Raw genomic sequence first — 26,830 nt, 5'->3', positions numbered from 1 at the left:
ACCAGGCTGATATGGGTTTACAACTTGGGCTGGGGAGAGCTTATCCTGGACCTCAACCAGCACATAACAGATATAAACCTTTACCTGGCATGAGGTTGATACAGAGGGTTGGATTTGAAAGGAGCTGAGCCCATATGGAGCGGTTTGTAGTGTATAGAACGTGTCACTACACATAGAAGCAGCTTCCAGGCTGTCAGGACAAGGACAACTGAGTGACTGCTGTCCACAATGCATTTGTCTGTGTTCTTTTGTAGGACTGTGAACCATGAGGTTTTAACAGGGTGAGGGTTGATCACCTGGTGTTAGGATTTTAATGACCATCTCTAATTGATTGTTTAAGCCAATCAGGTACTTTACTTCGACTCCAAGAGGGAGAGAAAAGAGGGAATAGAGACAGAAAGGGAGATGGAGAGAGAGTGAGTGAGAGAGAGAGAGAGAAGGAGTTGGAATGTTGTAGAGGAGTAGATAACATGACATTCCAGGGTTTCTGTGTCACTTCTCAATACGCTATTGTAATATTGATGCTACCACAGTTAAGGCCAGGTAGAAGGGGCTTTTGAGGGCTGGTTGTGGTGTAGTTATGCAATAAACGTAATGAGTGAGTGAGTGAGTGAGTGAGTGAGAGAGAGAGAGAGAGAGAGAGAGAGAGAGAGAGAGAGAGAGAGAGAGAGAGAGAGAGAGAGAGAGATGCCGATTTCAAGTGCTAAAAGGAAAGAGGTAACTTACATTTTCGACATGCTAACTGGTTGTAGTTATACATGTACCACGTTCAACAAATCAGCAAGTGAGAAATGTCAGTGTTCCCTAGTTCCGACTAGCATATGAACACTGCAATAGAGAGAGCAATGACATGGTGCACATATCTGCACATATGTGATGTAGTAGGCCATTTTCTGGGACAACTTTTAGCTCATGAGTGCTATTTTCATAACTGCTGTCTAAAATATATACAAAAGTACTTCAGGGATGATGTCGAGAGTATAGTGTCCTTTTTTGGATGTTTTGTTAACACTTGTTCAAGAGGGATAACAGAAATGATAGAATGCTGTGAATAAAGAAAGGATAGAAGGGACTTTCAGTCAGACACTGTATGTATCCTTCCAGGCTGTTTCACAACCGGCCGTGATTGGGCGGCGCACAGTTGGCCCAGCATCATCCGGGTCAGGACTTGGCCGGGGTAGGCCGTCATTGTAAATAAGAATTCATTCTTAGGTGACTTGACTAGTTAAATTAAAGGTTACATAAAAACATATTTAAAATATACAAATAAAAAGAGTACACTATGAGAAATAAGGACATTCTATGATAGATCTGTGAGGCTCTGCTTCTGTTGGGAAGAAAGTGGAGTCATTTTGTAGTATGACACATTATCATGCATACTGGACTGAACAGCTTCTAGACTGTAATTTGCTACTTTACCTTGCAGACTGGACTGAACACCTTCTAGACCAGTGGTATTCAAACATTTTCAGCTGGGACCCCATTTCCTGCAGAATTTCTGGGGATCCCATTTTTTTTCCAAATAATTTATTGCGAACCCATCCCACCTCAAATCTAATTAGTTGGGCTCAGCAGGGGTTGCAACCCCGACTTTGAATTCCACTGTTCTAGACTGTAATATACTACTTGATCATGCAGACTGGTCTGAGCACCTTCTAGACTGTAATATACTACTTGATCATGCAGACTGGTCTGAGCAGCAGACTGGTCTGAACACCTTCTAGACTGTAATATACTACTTTACCATGCAAACTGGTCTGAGCACCTTCTAGACTGTAATATCCTACTTGATCATGTAGACTTGTCTGAACACCTTCTAGACTGTAATATACTACTTGATCATGCAGACTGGTCTGAGCAGCAGACTGGTCTGAACACCTTCTAGACTGTAATATACTACTTGATCATGCAGACTGGTCTGAGCAGCAGACTGGTCTGAACACCTTCTAGACTGTAATATACTACTTGATCATGTAGACTTGTCTGAACACCTTCTAGACTGTAATATACTACTTTACCATGCAAACTGGTCTGAGCACCTTCTAGACTGTAATATCCTACTTGATCATGTAGACTTGTCTGAACACCTTCTAGACTGTAATATACTACTTTACCATGCAAACTGGTCTGAGCAGCAGACTGGTCTGAACACCTTCTAGACTGTAATATACTACTTTACCATGCAAACTGGTCTGAGCACCTTCTAGACTGTAATATCCTACTTGATCATGTAGACTTGTCTGAACACCTTCTAGACTGTAATATACTACTTGATCATGCAGACTGGTCTGAGCACCTTCTAGACTGTAATATCCTACTTTATCATGTAGACTTGTCTGAACACCTTCTAGACTGTAATATACTACTTTATCATGCAAACTGGACTGAACACCTTTTAGACTGTAATATGCGCATTTATCATGCAGACTGGACAGAACACCTTCAACACTGGCTGAAAGCAAAGCAGCATGGGTTAAAATAATGATTCTAAATGAACAGTTGTGTGTAGAATGTTTTAAAAGTATTGAAATCAACAGATTAATGAATGTGGGTTACATATGGTACAAGATGCTGATAGATGTTTGGACAGACAGCAACAAAATGAGACAAAGATTGAGGAAGAGAGAGGAAGACGAGTGACTTGTTTGTGGGACGTGACTGATGAGAAACATATTGCGTGAACAAGCAGCGCTTATGCAATACGCTCAAAAGTTCAAGGGTCGTTCTCACCTGGACCAACCAACCACTAGGCTAGGCCATGCTGCCGTGGCAACCTAGCTCCGCCTCCATGGGGACCAATTGTCTGAGGCAGTATTAGAACTTTCAGCCATCTTCTCCTGAGATCCGGATGAGGGGCTCTCTACTTCTGTACTTAGTGCATGCCAATCGTACTCATGCAGCCAATCATAAAAGAAGATCCCTCTGAAATAGCACCCACCCACCCAGCCTTTCACTGGCTGCAGCCAAGCTGACTGACAGTTAAGCCGTCCTGTCTCGTTAGGGAGTAAAGTGTCTGTTTGTTTACCGGTTGGCTCGTTCTGCCCCAGAGGCATTGTGGGTCTTGGAGTGGACAGGACGTGCTGTCTATTGGTCGAGGTTGGGGCTGAGGAACATAACACACTTTAAGAACAACACAAAATCTGTGGAGTGAAATGTGATGTCCTACTACGGGATATACACTGTGAAATGGTGTCAACGCTTTCCTGAGGAAAAGAAAGAGAAATAAAAAGTGTAAGATTGAAAAAGACTACAAGGTTAAGAAGAATAAGGTCAAGATGGAATAAGGTCAAGAAGGAAAGATCATAGGACACAGTTGCATGGCTCATTACCGAAGGTGGTCCTTGGAGCCATAGGGGTCCTGAAGAGGGTTCTGCCCTGGCTCCTGTTATGGACAGCTAAACAGAAGGAGGGGACAAACATCAACAGCTATCGTCACTTTGCCAGCCTGGAGTTTCCCAGTGTGGCTGCTGTGAGTAGCAATTACATTCCCAATGTATTGGCTATGTTCATTGTATTACAGTGCAGTAAGTATGGGTTCAGTGTAATACAGTGCTGTATGTATGGGTTCAGTGTATTACAGTGCAGGTTGTATGGGCTCAGTGTATTGCAGTGCAGGTTGCATGGGTGCAGTGTATTATAGTGCAGGTTATATGGGCTCAGTGTAATACAGTGCAGTATGTATGGGCTCAGTGTAATACAGTGCAGTATGTATGAGCTCAGTATATTACAGTGCAGGTTGTATGGGTGCAGTGTATTACAGTGCAGTATGTATGGGTTCAGTGTATTACAGTGCAGTATGTATGGGCTCAGTGTATTACAGTGCAGTATGTATGGGCTCAGTGTAATACAGTGCAGTATGTATAGGTTCAGTGTAATGCAGTGCAGTATGTATGGGCTCAGTGTATTACAGTGCAGGTTGTATGGGCTCAGTGTAATACAGTGCAGTATGTATGGGCTCAGTGTATTACAGTGCAGTATGTATGGGTTCAGTGTATTACAGTGCAGTATGTATGGGCTCAGTGTATTACAGTGCAGTATGTATGGGCTCAGTGTATTACAGTGCAGTATGTATGGGCTCAGTGTAATACAGTGCAGTATGTATGGGCTCAGTGTATTACAGTGCAGTATGTATGGGCTTAGTGTATTGCAGTGCAGTGTGTATGGGCTCAGTGTATTACAGTGCAGGTTGTATGGGTTCAGTGTATTACAGTGCAGGTTGTATGGGTTCAGTGTATTACAGTGCAGTATGTATGGGCTCAGTGTATTACAGTGCAGTATGTATGGGCTCAGTGTATTACAGTGCAGTGTGTATGGGCTCAGTGTAATACAGTGCAGGTTGTATGGGTTCAGTGTATTACAGTGCAGTATGTATGGGCTCAGTGTAATACAGTGCAGTATGTATGGGCTCAGTGTAATACAGTGCAGGTTGTATGGGTTCAGTGTATTACAGTGCAGTGTGTATGGCCTGAGTTCAAACACAGTAGGCCTATTTCACAAAGAGTATAAAAAAATAATTGACAGCCCTAACAAGCATGTATCTTGCTGATCACATTGTCATAACCATCATAGGCGACATGTGTGTACAGTAGACATGTACACATTGGCTGTCATCTTCTCTGGTCACCTGTAATAAACCCTGTGGTTATCAGAAGGAAAATTAGGAGACTATAACATTGACTTAATGATGATGAGGTCCTGTCTGCAGAGTCCTAATTCAGATGTTCTGGTTAAATTCTTCCAGAGCTGGCTCCTCAGAACAGGGTTCAGTGAGGAGTGGTGGAACAGACGTTTTGGGAGGGATGGTGATAAATCATCATGTCCTGTTAAGTCTTTGCCGCAGTGTAAAACCAGGGTTTGACCAAACCAGGAGCGCATGTGTACAGTATGTGCATGCGTGTGTCGGTGTCTGTGTGTATGTCTGTCTGTTGACTTACCGTGACGAGGAGGGAAGAAGGACAGTGGCATGTTGTCCGTTTTCTGTTAGGAGAGGGAAAGAAAGAGAGAGATGGGGCAGGGAGAGATGGGGCAGGGAGAGAGGGAAGGGGTGGAGACAGCGAGATCTCCATGATACTGTAGTCTATGGTGATTGGACATGACACAACAATGATAAGATGAAGAGCTACTGTTATGGGATTTTTATGAAGAAGGACTAAATTATGTATACATTTAGCTTAGAATTATAACTAAACAGAATAGTTTAGTCGGGTTTAATCGGGTTTGTTTTCAAATTCTTTCTGGATCTGTGTAATCTGAGGGAAATGTGTGTCTCTGTTACTGTATGAATGTATGAATCTTATTATAATCATAATACTGAATATAAGGTGTGTAGTTTTAGTCAAGAATTAGAACAAGGACTTTCTGTTCCTTGTTAGAAACTAATGTAGCTATTGTCAGACCGGCTGGAATACTGTGTTCCTTACAGGACATTCTGTCCCTACCCAGGGAGGGGAGAGACCTTGTAGTATATTGTTTAACAGGTGGCAGACAATGTGAGAAGGCTTGTGAACTATATTGCCATTGTATCTGAGAGGAGGAGGGACATTTATGATGAACTGTGAGGTATATAAACCAATGTACATGGTAATATGACCAGAGCTCTCGGGAATATACGCTATTGATTAATATTGAGACTGATCTTTGTCTATTTTATGCAAATAAGAACCTTACAAATTCTTAGAAACGGACAAAGTGTTTTGCTTTGTTATAATTTAATTGGTTAATGAACATATAGGAATTAAATTCCTCTAATAGCTACCTACTTCACCTATTTACTTCACTCAATCCAGTCCATGTCTGTCAATTTTCTATTAAATTCAAGGGGCTTCATTGGCATGGGAAACATGTTAACATTGCCAAAGCAAGTGAGGTAGATAATATACAAAAGTGAAAAAACTATAAAAAATGAACAGTAAACATTACACTCACAGAAGTTCCAAAAGAATAAAGACATTACAAATGTCATATTATGTATATATACAGTGTAGTAACGATGTACAAATGGTTAAAGTACAAAAGGGAAAATAAATAAGCATAAATATGGGTTGTATTTACAATGGTGTTTGTTCTTCAGTGGTTGACCTTTTCTTGTGGCAACAGGTCACAAATCTTGCTGCTGTGATGATACACTATGGTATTTCACCCAGTAGATATGGGAGTTTATCAAAATCGGGTTTGTTTTCAAATTCTTTCTGGATCTGTGTAATCTGAGGGAAATGTGTGTCTCTAATATGATCATACATTGGGCAGGAGTTTAGGAAGTGCAGCTCAGTTTCTACCTCATTTTGTGGGCAGTGTACACATAGCCAGGTCTGCCTATGGCAGCCTTTCTCAATAGCAAGGCTATGCTCACTGAGTCTGTACATAGTCAAAGCTTTCCTTAAGTTTGGGTCAGTCACAGTGGTCAGGTATTCTGCCACTGTGTACTCTCCTCTGTTTGGGGCCAAATAGCATCCTAGTTTGCTCAGTTTTTTTGTTAATTCTTTCCAATGTGTCAAGTAATTATATTTTAGTTTTCTCATGATTTGGTTGGGTCTAATTGTGTTGCTGTCCTGGGGCTCTGTGTGGTGTGTATGTCCCTCATATTCTCTATCCCTGTATCTTCACTCTCTCTTTCTGTTACATGGTCCCTTAACCTCTTCACTGTGTCTTATCTGTAATCTCTCCGGCGGGAAGCTGGTTATTCCAACTTTCCCTCATGAAGTGCCAGCGTTGAGGCTAATGCTGGTCAGCTGTGCAGCTGCATAAGAGTGGGGCCGGGGACAAGTGAAACAACAGAGGAACACAGTCCAGTCACCGAGCACGGCCAGAAACTCAAGGCCAACACTTCTCTTTTCTCTTCTCTACTCTCTTCTCTTCTCTCCGCTACTTCTCTTCTCTCCGCTACTTGTTTCGCTATTTCCACTAAGGAGCTGGACGGAAAGAAAGCTCCAGGCATCCCTTATATTACACTGTGGACTTACTAAAGACAGACTAGAGTACACTACAGAATAGAGTACACTACAGACTACAGACTAGAGTACACTCCAGACTAGAGTACATTACAGACTAGAGTACACTACAGACTAGAGTACATTACAGACTAGAGTACACTACAGACTAGAGTACATACACTACAGATTAGAGTACACTCCAGACTAGAGTACATACACTACAGATTAGAGTACACTCCAGACTAGAGTACACTCCAGACTAGAGTACATCACAGACTTACAAAGCTAAATCACCAACGTTGGACAGAACACTCACCACAGACACAGTGCACATTCTTTAGCAGGAGTAATAAGAGCAGGACGTACCACAGGCGTCAGAGGGGTCCTTGGTCTGAAAGGTTTCTGCATGGCCTTCTCTGAAAACACAACCACAACACAACAAGAATAAACATCTGGAACTAATAACACGTTACTAGTACTGGACCGTAAGGAATATATACAGTTGAAGTCGGAAGTTAACATACACTTAGGTTGGAGTCATTAAAACTCGTTTTTCAACCACTCCACACATTTCTTGTTAACAAACTATAGTTTTGGCAAGTCGGTTAGGACATCTACTTTGTGCATGACACAAGTAATTTTTCCAAAAATTGTTTACAGACAGATTATTTCACTTATAATTCACTGTATCACAATTCCAGTGGGTCAGAAGTTTACATACACTAAGTTGACTGTGCCTTTAAACAGCTTGGAAAATTCCAGAAAATGATGTCATGGATTTAGAAGCTTCTGATAGGCTAATTGACATCATTTGAGTCGATTGGTGGTGTACCTGGGGATGTATTTCAAGGCTTACCTTGAAACTCAGTGCCTCTTTGTTTGACATCATGGGAAAATCAAAAGAAATCAGCCAAGATCTCAGAAAAAGAATTGTAGACCTCCACAGGTCGGGTACATCCTTGGGAGCAATTTCCAAACGCCTGAAGGTACCACGTTCATCTGTACAAACAATAGTACACAAGTATAAACACCATGGGACCACCCAGCCGCAATACCACTCAGGATGGAGATGCATTCTGTCTCCTAGAGATGAACGTACTTTGGTGCAAAAAGTGCAAATCAATCCCGGAACAACAGCAAATTACCTTGTGAAGATGCTGGAGGAAACAGGTACGAAAGTATCTATATCCACAGTAAAACGAGTCCTATATTGACATAACCTGAAAGGCCGCTCATCAAGGAAGAAGCCACTGCTCCAAAACCGCCATAAAAAGCCAGACTACGGTTTGCAACTGCACATGGGGATAGAGATCTTACTTTTTGGAGAAATGTCCTCTGGTCTGATGAAACGAAAATAGAACTGTTTGGCCATAATGACCATCCAAAGAACACCATCCCAACCGTGAAGCACGGGGGGGGGGGGGCAGCATCATGTTGTGGGGGTACTTTGCTGCAGGAGGGACTAGTGCACTTCACAAAATGGATGGCATCATGAGGCAGGAAAATGATGTGGATATATTGAAGCAACATTTCAAGACATCACTTAGGAAGTTAAAGCTTGGTCGCAAATGGGTCTTCCAAATGGACATTGACCCCAAGCATACTTCCAAAGTTGTGGAAAAATGGCTTAAGGACAACAAAGTCAAGGTATTGGAGTGGCCATCACAAAGCTCTGACCTCAATCCCATAGAAAATGTGTGGGCAGAACAAGGAGAACAACAAACCTGCCTCAGTTACACCAGCTCTGTCAGGAGGAATGGGCCAAAATTCACCCAACTTATTGTAGGAAGATTGTGGAAGTCTCCCCAAAACGTTTGACCCAAGTTCAACAATTTAAAGGCAATGCTACCAAATACTAATTGAGTGTATGTAAACTTCTGACCCACTGGGAATGAGCTGAAATAAATAATTCTCTCTACTATTATTCTGACGTTTCATATTCTTAAAATAAAGTGGTGATCCTAACTGATCTAAGACAGGGAATTTTTTACCAGGATTAAATGTCAGGAATTGTGAAAAACTGTGTTTAAATGTATTTGGCTGAGGTGTATGTAAACTTCCAACTTCAACTGTATAAAAAAAACAGGTGATATGTGTAAGATACTGACAGACTCAGTGCTGCATCCATTTGTGGATGTGTTTGAAGGGGGAATGATTTGAGCGATGCACCATTAGAGGAAAGAGACGAAGTGTTTAGGTGACCTACCCATGTCGGTGTTGTGGATAACTGGCTTGCTCCACACTCCACTGCGTTCTTCATTGTTGGGTCGGACACCAAACTCGTAGGCCGTGTTGGGCTTCAGGTTATCGATGACCATGTCGCTGGAGGGGCAGGTCTGTTGAGTCCACTTCCTGTTCCTCTCACGGTAACGCACTGTGTAGTGCCTGGGTCAACACAGATAGAACACAACATTGTTCATTATCACACATTGTCATCAGTAGTATTATAACATTGTGTATTGTTTAGTGACTATGACAACAAACATAGAATGTAATAGAAATGTCAGACATTGTGTAGTAACATGGATACTACAGCAGGATGACATAGTTTCTAGGGACTCATTTGTAACACAATGGCTTGTTATTTAGCTGTGACAGCTGTCTGTTCACCATTTTGTGACAGTGACAGCTGTGAATGCAGAGCTGTAAGTTCTAGTTTCCTGGTTGAGATGTGTTGTGCAGGCCGTGGTCATGTGCGACATTCAAGTGTTTAGAAAGCTAGTAGGAACTTTAGAGTTTGCTGTGAGCAGAGCAGGTTGAGGTCAAGCATTCCAATGGGGTTTCCAAAGCTCAGTAGAGAGAAGAGGGGAAGTTTAGAGAGGTACAGTTGGTTGATGTGTAGGATGAGGATCACTCCACCACTATTAAACACCTGTGCCCTCGCCCCACTGCCTCCCTGGCGGAACAATGTGTTGCAGTTATACCTACATTTTAATGCTGTCTGTTGTGTATGACATACTGTAAATGTCAGGTGAGTGAAATACGTATTTCTCAAGCTGTGAAAAATAATCTCCTTAGTGTGGAGGGACCCACTGTGTGCTTTTTGGCCCATCTGAGTACCCTTACTGCCCTGTGTCTCTATGGACAGAGAGCAGCATGACAAACCAGCACTGGAACGGGAACAACATTAACCTTTGTAGACAAGCTGTGTTCCCGTAACCCCCTCACTGGCTCACTCTGCTGAGCGTGCATGTTTGTGCGTCCTTACGTGTGTGTTGGTGTACTTTAACTCACCCGTCCTCCAGGCAGTCGTTCATGATGTCCCCCTCGTAGGGCATCTTGAGGAAGGTCCCCCAGGACAGCAGCACCGAGGTGGGGGTCACGGACCCAATCACCAGGTGCAGTGGCTTCTCCAGGTTCACCTTGCCTGGGGAGTCACAGGGGTCAGAGTTCAAAGGTCAACCTCATCAAATTCAAAGCAATGGGTATAAATAAGAAAAGAGTCAATGTAATCTATCAAATGATTACTGGTAACACAGAGTTGGTGCACGTGCAGTACCTGTGCACTGTTTCTTCACATTGTTAACTGGGACGGGCTGGACAGCAATTAGGTACTTGGGCTCGGCATCTGGAAGAGAGATTCAGGGTTTAACACTGCTAGCAGAAGAAAGGTGTGTGTGTGTGTGTGTGTGTGTGTGTGTGTGTGTGTGTGTGTGTGTGTGTGTGTGTGTGTGTGTGTGTGTGTGTGTGTGTGTGTGTGTGTCGCGTGTGTGCGCGTGTGTGTGTGTGTGTGTGCATGTGTGTGTGTAATCTACCACAGCAATCTACCACAGTTCATGGGGCATAATCATGCAATCATGCATTACATACTAAACACACACACACAAACGCCTCACCGATCTCGGTCTCGTAGGGCAGTCCGTTCTCTGGGAGTTGGATGAACTGTTTAGAGAACATGCTGCTGCCGTAGCCCAGGATGTAGCCCTCCAGCTTGGTGTCAGCGTTGGGACGTACAAACTTCATCACAATGGTGTCGCCTGTAGCGTTGATCCTCACCTTCATGTTCTGTCGTCTCACTGGGGGCAGAGGAGAGCATACAGTAGTCAGCATGGTGCGCACACACACACACACATGCACCCCTCCCCTCCTCCGGGGGTAGGCCATCATTGTAAATAAGAACTTGTTCTTATTTGACTTGCCTAGTTAAATAAAGGTTAAATAAAAATAATCATAAATATGTAAATTACTGGTAGTGAACAGGGACTGAAGCTAGGAGTGTTATTTGGGTGAGAGAACTTTGGCCAGGTCTGTGTTGGGTATGAGACGGAATGGAAGGATACAAAGTTCCTGCTCCGTTAACCAAAGATCAGAATGATCAAATATGTCACTCGCTTCAGGAAACTAGCCGTGTGTCGCACGTGAAAGAAGAGGCATTTGAAAATAAACATTTATGTTTAAAAAACGTGTTCTGGAACATGTGAACGTTCATGTGCCTTAAAAGCAAATGTGTATATCTGAAAATACAAAGATTTGTTTTATTTTATTATGATCCTCGTTGGTTTAGCTATGGAAAAAGCCAGGCACCTTCCCGCTAGTCATGATTGGCTGAGATAATTGATGGGCTGGACACGCCGAGAGATGAGTTCGGATTGGTCTGCCATGCAGGATGCTTCTATCTAAATTATTATTATTTTTAATCTATAACATGAGCTGCTCAGTATGTGTAGGTATTTATTTCTCTGTCTATAACATGAGCTGCTCAGTATGTGTAGGTATTTATTTCTCTGTCTATAACATGAGCTGCTCAGTATGTGTAGGTAATTATTTCTCTGTCTATAACATGAGCTGCTCAGTATGTGTAGGTAATTATTTCTCTGTCTATAACACGAGCTGCTCAGTATGTGTAGGTATTTATTTCTCTGTCTATAACATGAGCTGCTCAGTATGTGTAGGTAATTACTTCTCTGTCTATAACGCGAGCTGCTCAGTATGTGTAGGTAATTATTTCTCTGTCTATAACATGAGCTGCTCAGTATGTGTAGGTAATTATTTCTCTGTCTATAACATGAGCTGCTCAGTATGTGTAGGTAATTATTTCTCTGTCTATAACATGAGCTGCTCAGTATGTGTAGGTAATTATTTTTCTGTCTATAACATGAGCTGCTCAGTATGTGTAGGTATTGTGTGTAGATTGCTGAGGATATTGTTTTATTGAATCCATTTTAGAGTAAGGCTGTAACGTAACAACATGTGGAAAAAGACAAGGGGTCAGAATACTTTCTGAAGGCAGTGTAAGACTGAATCCAGCTAGTCGGTCACGTATTTTACTTAATTATACAGTATGTGCATTTTGCAAATTGCAGTGAGATATTTAAGGGCAAACTAAATAGTTAATTAAGTTGAAATTGTGGAACATGCTTTTGAAAAAATAAATATGCACACACTGCCAGCAGCCGCCAGAGGTGAAGAGGTCGGCCAGAAATGAGGGGAAACCATGCTTTTGATAAATAACCTTAAGCTTTGCCAACTGTGTGTTTTCTATCAAAACTGCATTTGTTTTTTTTTCTCCTCAATATTTCAGATCAAACAATGAGGGATTGGCTTTTGCTTTGGCTCCAAGGAGGGGGGTTTCCAGTGTATGAAACATTTGGAAACTTCAGGCTGCGTTTCTCCAACTCCAAAAGAAGCAAACATTGTCTCAGTCACCTAAGAACCTGGTCCAAACCCCAACAGTTTGGCCGTTCTTCACCAGAGGCTATTAGTCTTATCTGTATTTCCAGTTTGAAATGACTGGATGTTTAGAAATGGTCCGTCATTACCCCAATCATCTACAGAGCCTTCAGAATGTTTTCATACCTCTTGACTTATTCCACAATTATTGTGTTACAGCCTGAATTCAAATTAAAGCTGTTCACAGCCAAGCCACAAGAACAGATGAGACTAGAAAGGAATATTAGCCAACAACAACACAGATAAGGAAGAGGATTTTGTTATCGTCTTGGATACAGGCAGTGAGGATTAAGAATGACGAATTAAGTTCCAACATCTCCAACATAACAGAATGTTCAAACTGACCAAAGCTTTGTCACTGTTACCACAGACTTACAGCTGGAGGACTACATTCGTCTTCATAACAAACACACGCACACTCACACAAACACCTAGGCTTGTACTGAGGGCAGCAGACCTGTAGATAGCCATCTGTAATCATGGACCTGACCTTACCAGCACCCTGTTATATGAAACAAATAAATACTTCAGTTGAATGTACCAATTGACTCTTTGACCTTGATGGACCTCGTGGACCTCATGGCCTTTGACCGTCTAGGGCCACAATTACTAAGCATTTGCACCAGGTGAAAAGCTCACACCTATAGCAACAACATATTACTAAACATTTGTGTTACCTTATATGTTACTACACAGGTATGAGAGAAACGTCATGTGAAATGTTTAGATAAAAACATTGAGAAAGCTAATTGGCTCTTCATCTGAGAAAATGTAGTCCACATGTTGTGACAGGCACACAGTGTGTGCACAGTGCTTCATACTCTGTTCCAGGTCTCAGCAGCTAAGCACACTTATTTAATTATGCAATAGATCAGTAAATCATACAATCTGTCATAAATGTCATCTGATTGTTATTAGAAGGTAATGCAAATTTCCCACATAGCTGCAGTATCCATCCAAGTGGTTACTAAGAGGGAAGATCAGTTAGATGTTTTGTTTTTATGGAGGAGAGCTCTGCCTGTCACCATGTTATCATGAGGTTTACTACAGCAACTTCCTCCACTCGCACGCTTCAACAAATATCAGAGAAACGACACAATCCTAAAATACAATCCTTTCTTGATCAAGAGATGAAACCTCCACCTCATACTGATAGTGAATCACCACAAAAATGGACCAGATAATCCATCAATCCATCAGCACACTTGACAAGACACAATAAACCCTCCCACTCTGATCCCACTGTATTCCTCTATGGCTGGATCATAGAGTCTCCCTTAGACTGAAGACACTGAGCGGAAACATTGACTGGAGGGGACTGGGCTTCACAACGGCCATCACTGGTGATGGATGGTCCTCTGGAGGAGGGATGAGGTCATTAGTTTTGTCAGTGGTTGAGCTCAGTGCTCTCGCAAATTCAGTGTGTGTGTGTGTGTGTGTGTGTGTGTGTGTGTGTGTGTGTGTGTGTGTGTGTGTGTGTGTGTGTGTGTGTGTGTGTGTGTGTGTGTGTGTGTACGCACGCGCGCGTGTGTGTGTGTACGCGCGCGTGTGTGTGTACGTGCGCGCGTGTGTGTGTGTGTGTGTGTGTGTGTGTGGGGCTTTGGAATCATTGTCATGTTGTTGATTTTAATCTTGCCAAACTAGGTCCTCTAGGCAGCTTGTTTTGTATTCATAGTCTTTGGATTCCTCCTCCCTCATGTCCTTCTATACTTGTTCTTCTCCTTCCTCTGTTTGAAGGGACATTGACTACTATGATCCCACTGTATGCACATACAATACATAAAACACACACTACTGGGCAGGTTTTGTGTTTTAGGGGCTGTGTGGCTCTCATCTAGTTGAATACTGTGGGGCTATGTGGCTCAAGTCTAGTTCAAGACTGTGGCACACTGTGGCTCTAGTCTAATTGAATACTGTGGGGCTATGTGGCTCAAGTCCAGTTCAAGACTGTGGGACTCTGTGGCTCTCGTCTTGTTGAATACTGCGGGGCTATGTGGCTCAAGTCTAGTTCAAGACTGTGGGACTCTGTGGCTCTCGTCTTGTTGAATACTGTGGGGCTATGTGGCTCACGTCTAGTTGAAGACTGTGGGGCTCTGTGGCTCTAGTCTAGTTGAAGTCTGTGAGGCTTTTTAACTTTAGTCTAGTTGAAGACTGTGGGGCTCTGTGGCTGTAGTTGATTTTATGTAGGCCAAGTCTGAATATTTTATGTCTGTTACCACTGATAACCTGAATGACCCTAGAAAGTTTTGGAAGGCTATTAAGTCTATGTCTGGTAACAGTAATGTTAATGAATTACCGTCATGTGTTTTGAAGGACTCTGTTGCTGTGTATGACAAAACTGAAATGCTGAATTGTTTCAATGAGCACTTTGTATCATCTGGTAGGCTGTTTGATTCAGTGTTCTCTGTCTCTGTACAACCCTGTGTGGATGAACCAGTGAGAGCTGGTCAATCTTTTAGCTTTTTGCCATTCTCAGTGCAGGTGGTACATAAAGCCCTGAAATCCTTAGATCCGAGAAAGCCTGCAGGTTCTGATCTTTTGGATCCCTGCTTTTTAAATCTGGCAGCTGACTTCATAGCTGAACCACTTACATCTCTGTTCAATCTAACCCTGGAATGTAATGAAATTCCAAAGATCTGGAAATCAGCATTTGTCCGACCACTTTTAAAAGGGGAGATCCAACTCTTATAAATAATTATAGGCCAATCTCAAAGCTTTCACCCCTGGTGAAAATACTTGAAACCCTTGTGAGTTTTTATTTACTAACTCTATTTTATCAATGTACCAATCAGGCTTCAGGAAGAAGCATAGCACAATTACAGCAGCCATGAAGGTTTTAAATGATATCACTGAAGCCCTTGACAAAAAACAGCACTGTGTCTCACTTGTATTGATCTCTCTAAGGCTTTTGATACAGTTGATCATGCTATACTAAGGCAGAGATTGTCGAGTGTAGGTCTTTCAGAGCATACAGTTGCATGGTTTGCTAACTATCTGTCTGATAGAACTCAGTGCACTCAATTTGATGAGCCTATGTCTGTTAAATGTTCTGTCTTTAATGGTGTGCCCCAAGGCTCTGGACTTGGTCCTCTCTTATTCACAATTTATATAAATGATTTAGACAAAAATGTCCAAAATGCGAAACTTCATTTTTATGCTGATGATACTGTTATTTACTGTTGTGCCTCGTCTCTTACAAAAGCTTTATTTATATTTACAAAGCCATTTTGGGTTTACTACCTTTTAATTTGGCCATTTTTATTGTTCAGAAATGTGGTGGGTACTCTCTTCGTTCGCTGGACTTTATCCTGCTAACTGTTCCAAATGTCCGAACTGAATTTGGTAAAAGGTCTTTTATGTACTCTGCGCCATCGTCTTGGAACACCTTACAAAATACTTTTAAACGGGAAGAACTTGTCCCGATTGGTATTTTTAAATCACTGATGAATGATCTTGAGACTGATTCCCTGACCGGTCAATGTTTTTAATCTCTTGAAAAATAGATTTTAAATCTCAATGAGCCCTTCCTGGTTAAATAAAGGTTAAATAAAAAAATATAAAAAAATGTAGCTCTGCTGGTGTTTGGCTCTCAGGTTTCCATCCTGGGAATGAGAAGGTGAAGAGCTGGGGAAGAATGGTTCCGCCTCAGAACAAAAAGAGCGAGGCCTCACCTACAATATCACATAACTCAAATGGGGGACAGGGGAGGGTGTGGGGCTTGATAAGCTTTAGGGGGCTTTACACCACTGCACCACACCCTTGACCATGGGCCAGCCCAGCCATGCTGCAGGTTCTCAGAGAGGAGAGCTTTACCTCACAGCCCAGCCATGCTGCAGGTTCTCAGAGAGGAGAGCTTTACCTCACAGCCCAGCCATGCTGCAGGTTCTCAGGGAGGAGAGCTTTACCTCACAGCCCAGCCATGCTCCAGGTTCTCAGGGAGGAGAGCTTTACCTCACAGCCCAGCCATGCTCCAGGTTCTCAGGGAGGAGAGCTTTACCTCACAGCCCAGCCATGCTCCAGGTTCTCAGGGAGGAGAGCTTTACCTCACAGCCCAGCCATGCTGCAGGGTCTCAGGGAGGAGAGCTTTACCTCACAGCCCAGCCATGCTCCAGGTTCTCAGGGAGGAGAGCTTTACCTCACAGCCCAGCCATGCTCCAGGTTCTCAGGGAGGAGAGCTTTACCTCACAGCCCAGCCATGCTGCAGGTTCTCAGGGAGGAGAGCTTTACCTTACAGCCCAGCCATGCTCCAGGTTCTCAGGGAGGAGAGCTTTACCTCACAGCCCAGCCATGCTGCAGGTTCTCAGGGAGGAGAGCTTTACCTCACAGCCCAGCCATGCTCCAGGTTCTCAGGGAGGAGAGCTTTACCTCACAGCCCAGCCATGCTCCAGGTTCTCAGGGAGGAGAGCTTTACCTCACAGCCCAGCTAGAGAGAGTGGTGCCTGGGCTAACACTCCCACACTATCATCTGCACTGGTCTGCCTGATCTCATACTATATCTCCCACAACTGATCTCATACTATATCTCCCACATCTGATTTGATCTCATACTATATATCCCACATCTGGCTCAACTACAGCTGTTTTCTGCGGTGGCAAAAATATTTTTCTCTTTTCCCAACTCTCCCTTCCTTCGTCTCCCTCCATTGCTCTCCAATGATCGCTCCATCTGTCTAGCTATCTCTCAGCCATCCCTCCATCTGTCTTGCACTCTCTCATCAATCCCTCCATCTATCCAGCCCTCTCTCAGCCATCTCTCCATCTGTCTAGCTATCTCTCAGCCATCCCTCCATCTGTCTAGCTCTCTCAGCCATCCCTCCATCTGTCTAGCGCTCTCTAATCAATCCCTCCATCTATCCAGCCCTCTCTCCATCTGTCTAGCTATCTCTCAGCCATCCTTCCATCTGTCTAGCCCTCTCTCATCAATCCCTCCATCTGTCCAGCCCTTTCTCATCCATCCCTCTATCTTTCTAGCTCTCTTATCCATCGCTCCATCCCTCAGGCTGTAAGAGCACATACAACTGAAAAATTAAAGGAGAGTCGCACACTGTAGGAGCTACGATGCAAGAATTTAATACCATCGTTTCAACAGCCATGCTGTCTTCATCAGTATTTAATACACCTAACATACACAAAGAGATATATAGTGCATCAACATCATGGCACATTGCAAAAAGGACCAAACTGCCACAACCCTGACCTGTAACCTGGAAACACTTTCATTTGTAAAGACTGGACACTATTAATAGGAGTTAACCTCTCTTACACTCGCTTGCCCACCGTGTTTCACGGAAATAGGACAAACTCACGTGACTCTTAAAAAATCCAGCACAACCACAATTTTGGACACGACCAGTTGTGAATAGTGAACACCTTGGAACACCTTGCTCCCGGTCAACTAAAGACAGTCCATGGATTTTCAACATGATGTACAGTAGGCCTACAGAAGACACAGAGTACTGTATTCTACTGTGTACCTATAGGACAAACTCTATCTGTCAATTGAGTGCATGTGTCTAGGCACACATTTACAGAACCACTAGCTTTCCAGGCAATATGGGACAAGGCAACGGCCACCTGTGGTTGTCACGGCAACATATGCAGGGCAGCACGTTTCGGCTGCCATGTGATAACGGTCAAATGCAATAACACATGATACATTAACAACCACATCACATACCATCCAACATGCAGCATGATTAAGCAGTAAGGCCCAAGGGGGTGTGGTATATAGCCAATATACCACAGGTAAGGGCTGTTCTGATGCACGACGCAACGCGGAGTGCCTGGATACAGCCCTTAGTCGTGGTATATTGGCCATATATCACAAACCCCTGAGGTGCCTTATTGCTATTATAAACTGGTTACCAACGTAATTAGAGCAGTAAAAATAAATGTTTTGTTATACCCATGGTATACGATCTGTTATACCATGGCAGTCAGCCAATCAGCATTCAAGGCTCAAACCACCCAGTTTATAATAACAATTGCATAGCATTAATCATAGTGTACATAGACCACGACCACAACCACGTAGTGTGAAGTACACAGACTGTTTTGGAGTGGACATGGTCTCAGTGGACATGGTCTCAGTGGACATGGTCTCAGCGTAAGCATTACAATAACAGTCCTATTCCAGATTTAGATTCAACACTGTAGTAATGGGGCGGCGGGTAACCTAGTGGTTAGAGCGTTGGGCCAGTAACTCAAAGGTTGCTGGATTGAATCCCCGGGCTGATGAGGTAAAAATCTGTCGTTCTGCCCCTGAACAAGGCAGTTAACCCACTGTTCCCTGGTTGGCTGTTGTAAATAACAATTTGTTCTTAACTGACTTGCCTAGTTAAATAAAGGATGCAAAAATGATGTGTAGCAATATTATATGAACCCATAATCACTACAGGATCCATACCAGTTGTAGGTTGATATTTAGCCCTATCTGATGATGATAAAACACCAGTCTCCAGTTTGGTCCAACAATTCTACATGAAACTGAGCGGTCAGCATCATAAAATGTCATGTGATTATAGTATGGGGTGTCCACATTTCATTCACCTGCATGTATACATGCGTTTCATTTCATTTACATCATCTGAGGCTAACTGTGTCGTGATAGGCAAGACAGAATTCCAATAAAATAAGGCATATATTCATGCTATTTGATGTACAGTCAACCCCGTGATAAGTTAACATTGGATAACTGCAGGCTGTGCGCTCTATTTCACCAGTTAAAGTCCTGTCATTTCCATTGTTTTGTATCTGCATGCTTCAGTTTAGTGCAAGCCAAGCAACTCAAATTCCATTGTATTGGTCAGAAGTCAACTGTAAGGGTTCATCATGGTGATGCAGATGTCACCTACCTCTGCTTCTCCGAGCCGTGGACGAGCTGGCCAGCGCCACCCCAACGATGAAGAGGAGGAAGGTGTGTGAAAGCTGCATGGTTGTAGCTGATCTGCAGAGGTCTCAGGTAAAAAGGACTGGCTGGTGGGTCTCACTAGATACACGTGACTTGTGTAGATCTGCTCAGGTGCTCCACTAAAGGATCTCAGTTCAGGACTAAGAGGAGGACTAAGAGGAGGACTAAGGTGAGCCACTGGACTACAGTGCTGGAGAATTTCAGTGTAAATATCAACCAGCTCCGGACTAGCTCACAGACTGAGCCTGGTATACGACTAGAACAGTTGAACTTGAACAGTAGAACTAGAACAGTAAAGTCATTCTCCTAGGTCTGTGTGATTCTGAGAACGGTCTCTGGTGGCTGGACTACTTCCCTGAGCTGGTGGGTCTCAGGACTAGTGCAGCACACTGGACAGGCTCTGTCTGGGGCTGAGGGGCTGGTTGCTCTGGGGCTCTATGCTGTGCTCTGGGATCCAGGGAGACCAGCCTGCAGCATATATACATACAGCGGGAGGGGACACAGGGAGGCAAACACACCCCCTTTCTTTTTTCTCACTCTCCCACAGAGAACAGAGCTCTTTTACTTGCTGTCACACCCACACCCACACCCACACTCTCTCTCTCTCTCTCTCTCTCTCCCCCCCCCCTCTCTCTCTCTCTCCCTCTCTCTCTCTCTCTTTCTCTCTCTCTCTCTCTCTCTCCCCCCCTTCTCTCTCTCTCTCTTTCTCTCTCTCTCTCTCCCTCCTCTCTCTCTCTCTCTCTCTCTCTCTCTCTCATCCCACTTTCATTCTTTCTGTATGTTTTTTTCTACGATGTCCAGAACTCTGCTGTTTTCTATCCATAAAGCTCTTGCTGATTTTTCATTGCACTTATTCTCTATTTCTCCCTTTCCTTTCTTTGTCTCCCTCCTTCTTTTCCTTACTTTCCTATCCCTCACTCTACCACTCTTTTTACCTCTCTCTTAATTTAGCCCAAAGTTGTAAGGTTATAAGTCATCCAAAAATGGAGGTAGGGAGAAAAATGAGAAGAGGGGTGTTCCAGTAGCCAACTACTCAAGACTCTTCCTCTCTCATCCCTCTCTCATCTCTCTCTCATCCCTCTCTCATCCTCTCTCATTCCTCTCTAATCACTCTCTCACCCCTCTCTCATTCCTCTCTCATCCCTCTCTCATTCCTCTCTCATCCCTCTCTCACCCCTCTCTCATTCCTCTCTCATCCCTCTCTCATCTCTCTCTCATCCCTCTCTCATCTCTCTCTCATCCTCTCTCATTCCTCTCTCATCCCTCTCTCATCTCTCTCTCATCCCTCTCTCATCTCTCTCATCCCTATCTTATCCGTCTCTCATTCCTCTCTCATCCCTCTCTCATCCCTCTCTCACCCCTCTCTCATTCCTCTCTCACCCCTCTCTCATTCCTCTCTCATCCCTCTCATCTCTATCATCTCTCTCTCATCCCTCTCTCATCCCTCTCTCATTCCTCTCTCATTCCTCTCTCATTCCTCTCACATCCCTCTCTCATCCCTCTCTCATTCCTCTCTCATTCCTCTCATCTCTCTCTCATCCCTCGCTCATCCTCTCTCATCCTCTCTCATTCCTCTCTCATTCCTCTCTCATTCCTCTCTCATCTCTCTCATCCCTCTCTCATCCTCTCTCATTCCTCTCTCATTCCTCTCTCATTCCTCTCTCATCCCTCTCTCATCCCTCTCTCACCCCTCTCTCATCACTCTCTCATTCCTCTCTCATCACTCTCTCATTCCTCTCTCATTCCTCTCTCATTCCTCTCTCACACAATCTCAACTCAACTCCAAAACGCCAACACAAACCACAAACCAACACGTGCAACTTTGGTCACAACATGCACGTAACCCGCCTACTATGAGCAAGCCCCCAAACATGGCATTTTGGCAACATGTCACCCACCCATCACAAACACGTGCTGGTATATTAGTGCTGCACCATAAAAGTGCCTTTGAACTGCAGACTCATCCATCAATGTTTATCACCATTGGGCACAGTGAGTGTGTGGTAACGTGCGTGGTAACGTGAGTGTGTGCTTGCGTACATACTTGGGCACATGTGCGTGTGTGTGTGTATGCGCATGTGATTGAGTGTGTGCATGTGTGTGTCTGTCTGGGTCCAGACTGCCAGCAGTCAGTCGTCCAGCAAACCACCAGGCCTCTGGGATGGGGTGTGTTATCAGGAGCTCCGCCCCTCTGGCACTGAGGTTCCATCCCACATGCCATCACACGAGACATGAACTAGGCTTGGGCAGAGGGGGCGGTCTATTCAAACAGGAAGTCCCTAAGCTCTGTCATATTCCAGGACACAGGCTTCGTTCTCCAATATCCATATAAAGGTATGTGTTATGGTGTTACAGAGTCAATACTCACATAACGATATCCCACTGGGCACACACTGGTTGAATTAACGTTGAATGAAATGACGTTGAGCCAATGTGGAATACGCATTGAGTTGACATCTGTGCCCAGTGGGATGTGTTATGGTGCAACAGACTGCTTTCCTTTAAATGTTAGAATTCAGAGTTTATAAACGAGGAACAACTATATTTAGAACAAAATAGGAAAATACACAATGTCTTTGCTAATTTGCATTAGACATCAAGGACTAAGGACTTAGTCAGATCACAAAATGGCTATAATTTGGGTTGTAAAAATGTTGATTCTTTGTCTCTTTGTCCTGTCCAGTAAGCCAGCCATAGACTGGTGTGTCAGGGTTTATCTGAGGGCTGAGTATTACAGGAAGTGGACATACAGAGGTGCCAGGTCCAGAAGTCGACAGAGAGCATTTCAATGACAATGGGGAACTTTTTACTATCCTGCCCCTGCCCCTGTACCTGGCCAAGCCCCGTCCCCCTGTTCAACCTCTACAACTGCTGTTCCTCCCTCTACCTCCTTCTACCTCCTCCAACCTTTTTCCTCCTCTACCCACCTCCTTACATCTCCCTCCCACCCATCCTCCCCGCATGTAGTCTGTGAAGGTGATCAGTGATGAAGCCACAGGAAGAGACAGAACAGTGAGTGCAGGATGGCGTTGTCTGAGCTCAGCTTACATAACGGTGACTTTGCAGCAAAAGCCATGTCCAAGACTCAGGAGATCTGCAGGGGGAAGTCAGAAGAAACTCCCTCTGTACAGCACAATACCACTGTCCCTCTGTACTGGGCAAAGGATGGGTGGCCAGAGAGAGAGAGGGAGGAGGGAGAGAAAGAACAAGGGAGGGAGGGTAAAAAAGGGATGGATAGAGAAATGGAGAGAAAGAGTGGAAGAAGAGAGAAAGAACGAGGGAGGGAGGGTAAAAAAGAGAGGGGATGGACTAAAGCTGTGCCAACAAAATGTCCAAAGTAATCTAAAATGCTGTGAAACCTCTGAAGTGAGACAGGTGCCTTTGATTTAAACCTGAGACACCGAGTTTTCATCCAATCTAGTCAATGTTCCACATACTCCGGGGAAGACAAGATAACTGTTCCCATAGCATCTGTCAGTTCTGTTCTTAAGATATTTCCTTTGTTAACTGTCTCCAGGCCTTATCCATGCTATCCAGCTAACCTGTAGTGGAATGTTGCCTGGTTTATTTCAAGATAGTCATATACCTGTCAGACAATGTCCGGAGCTATTCGTGACCCTGACCTCTGACACCCCACCTCTGATGTCAGATTCCTTTGAGGTCAGAAACACCTGTCTACAAGTATGTGCTTCTCCTACGTGTCTGTGTGCCTGGTGCCAGTGTGTGTATGTCTGACAGCAGAATACTGATGTACGGTATAGTCAATCCTATGGTGATCTACACTGAACAAAAATATAAATGCAACATGAACAATTAATTTGTTATATGAAACAACAGTTCATGGTCCCATGTTTCATGAGCTGAAATAAAAGATCACAGAAATGTTCCATAAGCACAGAAAGCTTATTTCTCTCTAAATGTATTTCTCTTTTGTGCACTAATATGTTTACATCTCTGTTAGTGAGCATTTCTCCTTTGCCAAGATAATCCATCCACCGGACAGGTGTGGCATATCAAGAAGCTGATTAAACAGCATGATCATTACACAGGTGCACCTTGTGCTGGGGACAATAAAATGCAACTCTAAAATGTGCCGTTTTGTCACACAACACAATGTCACAGACGTCTCAAGTTTTGAGGGAACATGCAATTGGCATGCTGACTGAAGGAATGTCTACCAGAGCTGTTGCCAGGTAATTTTATGTTAATTTCTCTACCATAAGCCGTCTCCAATGTCGTTTTAGAGAATATGGCAGTATGTCCAACCGGCCTCATAACCACAGACCACGTGTAACCACGTCAGACCAGACTTCCACATCCGGCTTCTTTACCTGTGGGATCGTCTGAGGAGGGGGAGGGGTTGCTGAGGAGGGGGAGGGGTTGCTGAGGAGTGTTCATGTCTTGAATAAAGCTCTTTTGTGGGAAAAACTAATTCTTATTGCTTGGGCCCTGGGCTTGGCTCCCCAGTGGGTAGGCCTATGTCCTCCTAGACCCACCATTGGCTGCACCCCTGCCCAGTCATGTGAAATCCATAGATTAGGGCCTAATGAATTTATTTATATTGATTGATTTCCTTATGTGAACTCAGCAACATCTTTGAAATTGTTGCCTGTTTCATTTATATTTTTGTTCACTGTAGTTTGTTAAATAGTTAACCAAATAGCTACCTGGACTATCTGCATTGACCCTTTTCACATTAAGTATTTTGACTCATCAAATATGCTACTGCTACTGTTTATTATCTATCCTGTTGCCTAGTTACTTTAGCCCTACCTTATATATCTAGATCTACCTAATTACCTCGTACTCCTGCACATCAACTCGGTACTGGCACCCGTATATATAGCCAAGTTATCGTTACTCATTGTGTATTTATTCCTTGTCTTGTTATTTTTCTATTATTTCTCTGCATTGTTGGGAAGGGCCATATAAGTAAGCATTTTACTGTTAGTCTACACCTGTTGTTTACCAAGCATGTGACAAATACAATATGATTTGACGCACGCACACGAACACACACAAGATGCGTGTGTGTGCACACGCTTGTGCTTGTGCGAGTGTGTTCGTCTCCTTCAGGCTATTCTGCCTCTCTCATCCATTCACAGATTTATAGACTCATCCTCTGTGACTGTGGAGGAGAATCACCAGTTGAGTGGAAAAATGTTCCCCAAGCGACCCAACCAACCTTAATTAACCAAAACAAGACAGGCCTCACCTTACAACTCACAATATTTTATCAAAATGTTAGAAATGTATGGTCATGTTTTTTATCTTTTTCCTTTGTTTTATATCAGTGTGTTTACCAATATCTTTTGATATTTTCCGTCTTCTTTCCCAAAGCCGTTTGAATCTGCTGATACCTGGTATTGAATGGCTTATTGGATCCCAATTTTCCATTTCAGTTTCACATTTTGTCCTCCACACTTTTCTAGAATTCTCCACCTCCAAATTCCAGAATTCTCCACCTCCAAATTCCAGAATTCTCCACCTCCAAATTCCAGAATTCTCCACCTCCAAATTCCAGAATTCTCCACCTCCAAATTCCAGAATTCTCCACCTCCAAATTCCAGAATTCTCCACCTCCAAATCCTAGGTTCTCCACCTCCAAATTCCAGAATTCTCCACCTCCAAATTCCAGAATTCTCCACCTCCAAATTTTAGGTTCTCCACCGCCAAATTCCACGCAGCAATTTACGCCAATTTGGGAATACATAGTAGCCTACAGTATGATTATCGATGATTCTATAGAAACTATTGATAAATGTGTGCTCTTTCACCACAAATCCTGCATTTTCATTACATCCTCTGTGAAGTCCTTGTTTGAACGCTCAAGTAGCACGGTTCATGCCTTCACTCTAAAGCAGTTTGTTACAGAGTAAAAGGTCAATTATACTGCATATTCTAAACATTTTCAGCATCTCTCTCTTGCTTCCTCATTGTACAATGGTTGGGCAAACCATATGACCTCTGAACCTTTAACACTATTCTATTGGTTGAGGTGTATCATGTGACTGGCGGGTAGAATCTCAGGTAGAATCTCGTGCAAGGCTGGTTTTCCTGCCAGAATGGACATGAGGAACACTGACGGCTCAGGACAGCACAGGAAAATGTGATGTATGGAATGTTCCCGCAAATATTTACGAAGCTCGTCAGTGTTTCACCACACACACACACACACACACACACACACACACACACACACACACACACACACACACACACACACACACACACACACACACACACACACACACACACACACACACACACACACACACACACACACACACACAATGGCGGACAGTATTTGGCAGCTTACCAGAGTCACTTGGGTTTGTAAGTTTCCCAACCTGGACCAGGTTGTGATTATGTAGAATGGAAAAAGGCAATTCTTTTGATATTTTCCATCTTCTTTCCCAAAGCCGTTTGAATCTGCTGATACCTGGTATTGAATGGCTTATTGGGTCCCAATTTTCCATTTCAGTTTCACATTTTGTCCTCCACACTTTTCTAGAATTCTCCACCTCCAAATTCCAGAATTCTCCACCTCCAAATTCCAGAATTCTCCACCTCCAAATTCCAGAATTCTCCACCTCCAAATTCCAGAATTCTCCACCTCCAAATTCTAGGTTCTCCTCCTCCAAATTCCAGAATTCTCCTCCTCCAAATTCCAGAATTCTCCACCTCCAAATTCCAGAATTCTCCACCTCCAAATTCTAGGTTCTCCACCGCCAAATTCCACGCAGCAATTTACGCCAATTTGGGAATACATAGTAGCCTACAGTATGATTATTGATGATTCTATAGAAACTATTGATAAATGTGTGCTCTTTCACCACAAATCCTGCATTTTCATTACATCCTCTGTGAAGTCCTTGTTTGAACGCTCAAGTAGCACGGTTCATGCCTTCACTCTAAAGCAGTTTGTTACAGAGTAAAAGGTCAATTATACTGCATATTCTAAACATTTTCAGCATCTCTCTCTTGCTTCCTCATTGTACAATGGTTGGGCAAACCATATGACCTCTGAACCTTTAACACTATTCTATTGGTTGAGGTGTATCATGTGACTGGCGGGTAGAATCTCAGGTAGAATCTCGTGCAAGGCTGGTTTTCCTGCCAGAATGGACATGAGGAACACTGACGGCTCAGGACAGCACAGGAAAATGTGATGTATGGAATGTTCCCGCAAATATTTACAAAGCTCCTCAGTGTTTCACACACACACACACACACACACACACACACACACACACACACACACACACACACACACACACACACACACACACACACACACACACACACGCACACGTACATG

General features: G+C 43.5%; 1 protein-coding gene across 3 annotated transcripts in view; it reads right to left on the bottom strand.

Moving 5' to 3' along the window:
• The window catches only part of LOC139404591 (target of Nesh-SH3-like), a 49,835-nt gene extending 29,877 nt beyond the window's left edge, over positions 1-19,958 (bottom strand). For 2 of the 3 annotated variants that reach the window (XM_071147264.1, XM_071147266.1), the window contains exons 1-9: positions 19,454-19,958; positions 10,766-10,945; positions 10,429-10,497; positions 10,164-10,296; positions 9,136-9,314; positions 7,296-7,345; positions 4,935-4,977; positions 3,330-3,395; positions 3,026-3,103 (exon numbers count right to left, since the gene is read on the bottom strand). In XM_071147264.1, coding sequence (XP_071003365.1) covers positions 3,026-3,103; positions 3,330-3,395; positions 4,935-4,977; positions 7,296-7,345; positions 9,136-9,314; positions 10,164-10,296; positions 10,429-10,497; positions 10,766-10,945; positions 19,454-19,532 — 877 coding nt within the window. In that variant the 5' untranslated portion in view covers positions 19,533-19,958. The remainder of the gene's footprint in view (positions 1-3,025; positions 3,104-3,329; positions 3,396-4,934; positions 4,978-7,295; positions 7,346-9,135; positions 9,315-10,163; positions 10,297-10,428; positions 10,498-10,765; positions 10,946-19,453) is intronic. The other variant, XM_071147265.1, reaches the window with a different exon arrangement.
• Between the last annotated feature and the right edge of the window lie 6,872 nt (positions 19,959-26,830).

This window comes from Oncorhynchus clarkii, chromosome 3 (genome assembly GCF_045791955.1).
Source record: "Oncorhynchus clarkii lewisi isolate Uvic-CL-2024 chromosome 3, UVic_Ocla_1.0, whole genome shotgun sequence".
In the NCBI taxonomy this organism is placed as follows: domain Eukaryota; kingdom Metazoa; phylum Chordata; class Actinopteri; order Salmoniformes; family Salmonidae; genus Oncorhynchus; species Oncorhynchus clarkii.
The sequence above is the reverse complement of the archived record's forward strand: the minus strand, read 5'-3'. Positions and strand labels throughout refer to the sequence as shown.